We start from the raw sequence: 8,482 nt of genomic DNA on the forward strand, positions 1-8,482 counted from the left end.
ATTAATTTTGTTCATCATTACTAGACACTAATCAACTGCATTAATCTAGTAAACTATCTAATGTGATTATTATGTAATTTAACGGAGTGATTTTTTCAACTTTTTTTTTATGTCACGGCGCACTGAAAACTTTGTTATCAAGTTTAATTTGAGGATTCATTTGCGGCTACAATATTTTGTGATCTGCATAAGATTTGCAGCGTTCGCAAAACAAAACTATTTCGCATTTTCAAACAGTTTAAAGCTGCGTCGCGCTTTGCTGCGGGGTTAAATTTAGTCGGATGTTTTTGGAAACATTAATTTTGTTCATCATTACTAGACACTAATCAACTGCATTAATCTAGTAAACTATCTAATGTGATTATTATGTAATTTAACGGGGTGATTTTTTCAACTTTTTTTTTATGTCACGGCACACTGAAAACTTTGTTATCAAGTTTAATTTGAGGATTCATTTGCGGCTACAAAATTTTGTGATCTACATAAGATTTGCAGCGTTTGCAAAACAAAACTATTTCGCATTTTCATAGAGTTTAAAGCTGCGTCGCGCTTTGCTGCGGGGTTAAATTTAGTCGGATGTTTTTGTTGGTCGATGTGTCAACACTTTGATCGCAAACATCTTGACAGGAGATGGAGAGTGCGAGCGAGCGGTGTGTTTCTTCTTTCGAGCGTAGAATGCGCTCGTCTTAAAGAAGAGTATTCGAGCGTTCGTTCATTGCGTACGCGCGCAACCGGCGATACGGAATTAGATTTTCCAAATGGATTTTATTTTCGCCACCCGCAGACCGTGAAGCCTCCTCTCTTAAACTCTGTCTCTATTCATCTTTCGTGCATCCTTTTTGAAAAAAACTTGAAGCGCATCTTAGGAAATGAACCGACGATCCGTCGCCGCTGCTGTGCCGTTAGCAATTATCGTGCACTCTCTCTCGAAACCGTTATGCAACAGCGACTCGGTTCCATCTATCTCCTCATCGTCGGCTTCCGTTTTATTCCATCTTTCTTCCTCTTCCACCTCCTCCTCAATCCTCCCACACAGCATCCGACTGAAAGAAAAGGCGCATCATCCTCATGTTGGCCAACAACAAACTCGCAATCGCAATCCAAATCTTCCCTCAAGAACGAAAGAAACGGCAAACCATGCACGGGTTTAATTAAATCAAAATCAAGATCACTTTCCCGTTACGGGATTTTTCGTTATCTCGCCGCGTGACGGGCATTTGAATTTTAGTTTTCGGGATGGCTCTTTCTCTCTCTCTCTCAACTCTTCGGCGATTACGTAACCATTTTTTTTTTGTTCTCTTTTCTTTCTTCTCTTCATTATTAGCCGCGATTACGACCGTTCTCGGAAGACGAACCTCTTCCTCGAAAGGTACCACCAATTAGATCTAATGCGTTATTAAATAGAGAAGATTGCTGACGCGAAGACGCGATCATGATCTTCGAACCATTAGGAAAACTTTAACTACATAACGACAATGAAACTTTCTATATCACATAGTACAGTCACATTATTACATTCTGAATTTGGACTAACACAATTATGAATTATTGTGTAATCAGATTCCAATGAAATTGAAAGTAGAAGATTTGAGTAACTAATTAGATCTAGTGCGTAATGTTGGATATTATATAGAAATGCAGAGATGATGATGATGGGTATATTTTTTTTTTGGGAAACTTTAATTAAAGAACGTTTTCGATGGGGAAAGGCGTAGAAAAACCGGGTCGCCCTCGGAGGACTTGAAAGAATGTCGATTACGGTCTTAAGACAAAAAGAATACGAAAAACCAAGAAAAAAGTGGAAGCCATCGAAATGGTCGAGAAGAACAATCGGTGTGTGTGTGTGTGTCTCTCCCCATTCAATCGCTTTTTCACGAAACATCATAAAACCAGATGGCCCAAGGTCGCACAAAAGAAACGCACGGATGGATGGATGGATGGGTCGGTTCGGATGGATGGATGGTTGGAAGGTTGGAAACTTACCTTCTTCTCTCTTCTCTTCACCACGTTCGTTCTCTTCTCTACTCGTTCTCCTCGTCTTCGTCTCGGTTCCATTAAACAGGCCCCGAATACAAAGGCGCCTTGATCATTGCCGCCCTGTTATTAGAGTCCGTCCGTCCTTCCTTCTTTCGTTCCTCTCTCTCTCACACACATCTCAAGCAAAGAGAAGGCCTTCTTCTCCACTCTCTTCATTTCTTGGGGGCCGATTGGCTCCGCTCTTTCCGGCCGTTCTCAGAAATGACCGGGACGAACGACGGCACCGTATTATTATTGTTATTATTATTATTATTATTGTTGCCCCGAAAGACCGACGTCCCGAGTCCGTGGAGATGGAACACATGTTCCTCTCTACATATATAAACTGCATGAGATTTACTTCGGCGTCGAGCGCCGTAACTAATTGGCAGGAGAATGTACGAAGAAGAAGCGAGTCGCGTGGAAAATTCGGATCTCTCTCGTTACGAATCGATTTCATACACACACACACACAGAAGAAACCAATTGGTTTTACTTATATTTTATGTTTTTTGTTTTGCAGCTGGAGGAATTCAACGGTCTTCTCGCTCACAAATGCTCACCGTTCCTGAGGCTCTTCGTGTGCTCCGTGTACGTACCTCTATGCTCCGAGGATGTGCCCGGAGCCGTCCCGGCGTGTCGCGGTCTCTGCGAAGACGTGAGGAAGGATTGCATGCCCGCCTTGGAGGCCGCCGGACTCGTGTGGCCGTCGCAGCTCAACTGCTCCAGGTTTCCGGAACCGCCGGATCTCTGCATGCAGAAGCGATCCGAGGATGAATTGTCTTCGATGGTCGCTTTCGAGCCGTCCCTGCTACATCAGCAGCGAATCAAGGTGAAGCCCTGTCCACAGGACACCGTCCTCATAGGCGACAGATGCACGAAGATCTGCGTCGATGGACACGAAGAAGATTTCGTTTTCGAGGTAAATTTGAAAACTCGTGACACTTCTTGTAACGTCATATAGACGCCATCTGAGATTCCATTTACAATCATTACTAAATTGATTCTTTAAAGAAGTAATTCAAATAACAAATATTTGAGAAATGCTTATTCCAAAGCAGCAAAATTCAAAGTTTTGAAATCCTTCAAATGTATAATAGACGCCATCATTAGTATCATGAACTAATATTAGTATCAATCATGCAAAGCCATAGAATTTCAAAGTTTAAAATGATTTGTATCTGTAACTGTAATAATAGGTCAAAGTCTTTTATCTTATTACGTAAACGCTTTTCTACTGAGTTACGTGAAACTGATGTTTAATATTATTATTTTTTTGTATTACAGGTGTGGATCGCAGTTTGGTCAATCCTTTCAATTATGATCGTGACATTCGCCCTTCTCACCTTCGCAATTCAACCGAAGAGATTTCGTTGGCCCGCTCGACCCATCCTCTACCTGACGATCTGCGGCTTCGTTACCTCCCTGACGTACTTGGTCCGATGGTTGGCAGGATCGTTGACTTGCTCAGGTAATTAAGCATAAATTAAAAAAAAAAACAACAAATTTTAATTTATTTTTCTTTTCAAAAAAAGGTGGTGTAAAACCCTTCGACAATTGGTTGTGCGTGAACGCCGCTCTTCTGGGCGCCTTCTGCGATTGCGCCTACTGCCTCTGGTGGTGCACCTTCAGCTACGTGTGGTACTTGAGCGCATCCAAAGAGTGGTCGACCGAGGCCATCGAGAGGATAGCGGCGCGTCTCCATTCTATAGTCTGGACCTTATCCGTGTGTCCGATTGTCTACGCGCTTGTCTTCAACGCGATCGTGAGCAATCCGTCGACAGGTTTCTGCGAGACGAGCAGCGACGTCGTGCTCTTCGTCGAACTAGGAATCGTCATCTGCGGTATGGCGTTATCTGTTTCCACCTCTTTGGCTTTGAGGAACGTGAAGAAGACGCTCGTCCATGCGGGTAGATCTCCGTACAAGCTGGAGAGACTCATCTATCGCCTGGGTCTCATCAGCTTCGGCATCTCCGTGCCTCTGCTGACGCATCTGATAGCGCACTACTTCGACTTGGAGTACATCGCGGTCGGCGCGAAATTCTCCAGCGTCATCTTCTCGACGTTCTGGGTCTTCTCCTACAAGACCTTCAGGAGTTGGAACAAAGTTCTTCGACCGAACTTCACGCACAAGGGCCTCCGGCAGCAGTCACCCGTCACCAAGGTCTAAAAGATCGTAAAGTCTCTCTACTTTTTTTTTGTTTTTCTTTACATGAAAACAAAAGAAAATAAAACAAACACTTCTCTCTACAATCAAATCGTGCCTTGAACCCTTCGGGTTTCACGACTCATGTACATACAACATACTTTTGTGATATTAGTTTAGTAAAAAAAAACACCCTAATCATTATTATTTAACCAGTATTAAAAATATTATAGATATATTAAAAAAAAAAAGAAAAAGCTTGCAGAGCGAATGCAATTCGTGCGACAATCAGAACGAGCGTATTTATTTTGTAATATTTATGTAAATAAAATGTGAAAAAACTTATATATATTTTTCTGTGTGTCTATGTGTTAAATTCTCATTTGTTCTTTTCATTTGAATTGAATATAAACTGATGGAAATGGTAATGGAAATGGAAGAGAGAGAGGAGTCCTTTTGCGGCGCCCATCCCATTCCCATATTCGGTGCGTTCGCGCACGTCTTAGATTCCTCTCGGATTGTTCCTCAAATCGCATACGAATTAAGATTTTATTGTTGGCAGTGCCACTTCGGAATGCCCATCAAACTCCTCGCTTCGGCATAAGGAGCAAATGCGATGCATCTTGATGATTCTTATTATTTTTATTGTTTTTCTACTTCTTCTTCGTTTGAATGAATTATGCGCGCGTTTCGTTTGCCTAAAACGCACCGAGGATTTCATTCCATTCCATCCTTTAACAGTTCAACAACGGACTTATATGAAAATCTCGCGTTTCGATCTGGTTTTTCGAAGGAAAGAAAAAAACAAACAGAAATGCCGCACGTGATTCACATGGAAACGACGCGTTTCGTAATTCATTAACATTTACAATGTGCAACATTTTTCGTTCATTCTTGGTTTATTTTATTCGTGGATCATCTCCATCCATCTTTCATTGTTATTACTTATTACATAAAGTTATTAATTAAAACAAAATATCGAGGAATCCATGAAATACGGAATTTCATTTGTTTCATAATGTCAAAATATTAACAAAAAAATAAATTATTAATAGTTTTCTAATTAGATAATATTTCCAAGCACTATTTATGATTAAATATTATAAATTCGTAGATTATACCCATAGTTATTTCATATTTAATAAATATTTAAGGAATTTTATTACCTTACATTTTAATCAAGTTTGGTTGTCTAAATTCAGTAAAACTTGTTTAATTTTTAAATTATCGATATGTAAATACATAACTTCTGAGAATTATGAATACATTATAGTTTATGGTTCATAGATCAAACTTATATTCAATGTTTGATTCTTATTAGATTTTTTAAAAATCTATTACGTAAACGAGAAATTCATGAAATCCGGTCCTGTGAATTAGATTCGTTTTATAACAATCAAGTTTGGTTGTCTAATCTGCAAATTTATAAATTGAATTAAACTTCTATGTCTTTTCATTAATATCCATGATTATGTGAAGATTTTATGAATCAATTATATTGAATGTTACATACATCAAATGTACAATTATTTCAATGTTTTATTTAATATTTATTACGTAATGTGTCAAAAAGAAAATGTGAAATTTTATTCATTTCATAATAATCAACTTTGGTTGTCTACTCAACAATTTTGTTAATTCGCAGTTATCCAATATTGAACGCGTTCATATACACAAAATACACAAATTATAAATCTAAAGTTTATTCGAGTTGTTAGTTTATGCAAGCATTTAAGTAAATATAAACTTTTGTGATTCTATCAGCGCCCAGATCTATGAACTTTGAACTTGATAAAATAACCGCGAGATGACTCCACAGTAAACTATCGTGCTTTGGGGTCTATATCGAAAGCCCGACAACCGAAAGATCGTCTATTGAAATCCCGACTATATCAAAATCTCGACAACCATAATCCCAACTGTATCAGAATCTCGACAACCATAATCCCGATTGTATCAGAATCTCGATAACCATAATCCCGACTATATCAAAATCCCGACTGTATCAACATCCTGAAAATTTTAAAACATTTTTAAATTATTTTGGAGCGTATGTTATTGAAGACATTATCGATATAGTCGAGATTTTGATACAGTCGGAATTGTGGTTGTCGGGATTTTAATATAGTCGGGATTATGGTTGTCGGTATTTCGAACGTCGGGAAATTGATTGACGGTATTTCGGTTGTCGGGCTTGCGATTGCCACCTCGTACATTGAAATTGGAGAAACCTTCATCTCCATCTATCACTCCGAAAGTTAAGCTTAATTATTGCAACCGGAAGTTCATTTGTTTTAATTCGTATTAATTAATATTTCGTTTCAGTGACTTCCGCATTGAGTGCTTCAAAAGGCTGTTGGAAATTATCGAATACAAAAACAAATGAATTTGATTACATAATTACTATGTTTCGTATATGTTTTTTAAATGAAATTTTAAACTAATTAATAATTGTAGTGACAGTTCGCAAATGATGTTTTTGGATTATATTAGATAATTTTTCATGAGCTGCGGTGTCCGAGTGGTTAAGGAGATGGACTTGAAATCCATTGGGTTCTACCCGCGCAGGTTCGAATCCTGTCCGCAGCGCTTCCTTTTTTTAATCAAATTTTTGCATACCACTTCCGGAAAAGGAACGTAAGTTATTTCAAATTATCTTGAATAAATCAATAAATGTTTGTGATAATTTCAGGTAAATTATCTGCCAGTTTCCATGGTAATCAACAAAGTCATTGAAGTTTATTTGATGACGTTAGAACAAGAGGTAACTATGGTAATGATTTTTTTTTGTTGAAGTTATCTTATTAATTATTGTAAGTTGTAGATGGGAGAGCTTCTGAAAATTTTAGCAAGTCTGATCCATCCATTGTTTGCGTCGAATTAAACATTAAACGGAGAATTTGAAAGGGTTTCTGTGTAGTGGATGAATGATTGAGAAGGTTAGTTTATTTTAAATTTTGAACGAATATAATCATTACCCGGTTTTCAAACGGCGCCCGTGGGAGAAGGTGTTGCGTCACCTGTATAAATGCTAAAATGATATCCGAGTTGGAAGGGGAAAAGAAGAAGAAAGAAAAAGGTGAGCTTTATTCTTTCATGTACATCCATTTTCGTTTCCTTTTTTTCTCTCTTCTCTTCTCGTTTGTTACGTGCAATTCCCATGAGCAAAAAAAACCGGCAAGTTGTCACGTAGTGCGTGAGCTGCACGACATTTGGGCTCGGTTCTGGGCTTGTATCCAACATCGCTGTGGGAATATCATCGAGCTTATGATGACTTCAAAGTACATTGGGAATGAGAGTTCTCTAGTAATAGTAATGACGATTTTTATGCGGAGATATCGTTACGTTTTATATGTCGCGCTGACGCGAAATTGGAAGTGTTGTTTTTTTTATACCCTTGACGGCGAGAATTCCGATATTTTCCATTTGTAAATTCGGTAATTCAATCAGGGTTTATTTTCTATTTGTTTTACGTTTCAATGTAGGTTTTATGTTGGATTTTTACGATTACAATGCACAAATTTGATGTTTCAGTTGCATTAGTTTGATTGTATTCCAATACGTCATTGACAACTGAAAATGACATTTGTTGCATATTGACGAATTGGATAAATTATTGCTTATTGTCAAAGTCGTTACAATTGGAAATTAATGAATTATTTAGAATCCAATCAATGTAATCTATAATAACCAGATAATTTTCTTAATGAATCATGAATCAAAGTTTTGGATGGATTCGATGTGTTAACTGCAACAGCAAAGATGCAAAAACTTCAATTGAAAATGACATCTGTCAAATATTGACGTATTGTATAAAAAATAATCTTATAATTGAAAACACTATAATTATTTAGAATCCAATCAATGTAATTAATAATAACCAGATAAATTTCTTAATGAATCAATAATCAAAGTTTTGGATGGATTCAATGTGTTAACTGCAACAGCAAAGATGCAAAAACGTCAATTGGAAATGACATCTGTCACATATTGACGTATTGCATAAAAAATAATAATCTTACAATTTAAAACTCTATTAATCATTGCATATTCTCAAAGTCGTTACAATTGGAAAATAATGAATTATTTAAATTATTTAGAATCCAATCAATGTAATCAATAATAACCAGATAAGTTTCTTAATGAATCAAGAATCAAAGTTTTGGATGGATTCAATGTGTTAACAGCAAAGATGCAAAAACTTCAATTGGAAATGACATCTGTCAAATTTAATACGTCAAAAACTTCAATTGGAAATGACTTCTGTCAAATATTGACGTATTCCATAAAAAATAATAATGTTATAATTGAAAACACTAT

The 8,482-nt window shown here is 37.3% G+C and overlaps 1 protein-coding gene and 1 non-coding gene across 2 annotated transcripts; both read left to right on the forward strand.

Moving 5' to 3' along the window:
- Positions 1-2,487: 2,487 nt before the first annotated feature.
- Positions 2,488-4,476, forward strand: LOC108562182 (frizzled-10-like). Its single transcript, XM_017920437.1, has 3 exons — positions 2,488-2,938; positions 3,304-3,487; positions 3,552-4,476. Exons 1-3 carry the CDS (start codon positions 2,522-2,524, stop codon positions 4,184-4,186), a joined length of 1,236 nt encoding a protein of 411 aa, XP_017775926.1. The 5' UTR covers positions 2,488-2,521; the 3' UTR covers positions 4,187-4,476.
- A 2,193-nt stretch (positions 4,477-6,669) lies between these two features.
- On the forward strand, positions 6,670-6,751 carry Trnas-uga. Its single transcript has one exon. It is a non-coding gene; the product is annotated as a tRNA-Ser (tRNA).
- Positions 6,752-8,482: the final 1,731 nt, after the last annotated feature.

The sequence above is a fragment of the Nicrophorus vespilloides genome, unplaced genomic scaffold (genome assembly GCF_001412225.1).
Source record: "Nicrophorus vespilloides isolate i.1.1-1 unplaced genomic scaffold, Nicve_v1.0, whole genome shotgun sequence".
Taxonomy (NCBI): domain Eukaryota; kingdom Metazoa; phylum Arthropoda; class Insecta; order Coleoptera; family Silphidae; genus Nicrophorus; species Nicrophorus vespilloides.

Bases quoted from the DNA above. Each gene is read 5' to 3' on its own strand.
- LOC108562182 (XM_017920437.1), top strand. From the start codon at position 2,522: ATGTTTTTTGTTTTGCAGCTGGAGGAATTCAACGGTCTTCTCGCTCAC. The intron at 2,939-3,303 runs GTAAATTTGAAA...TTTGTATTACAG, and splicing joins AAGAAGATTTCGTTTTCGAG to GTGTGGATCGCAGTTTGGTC. The intron at 3,488-3,551 runs GTAATTAAGCAT...TTTCAAAAAAAG, and splicing joins AGGATCGTTGACTTGCTCAG to GTGGTGTAAAACCCTTCGAC.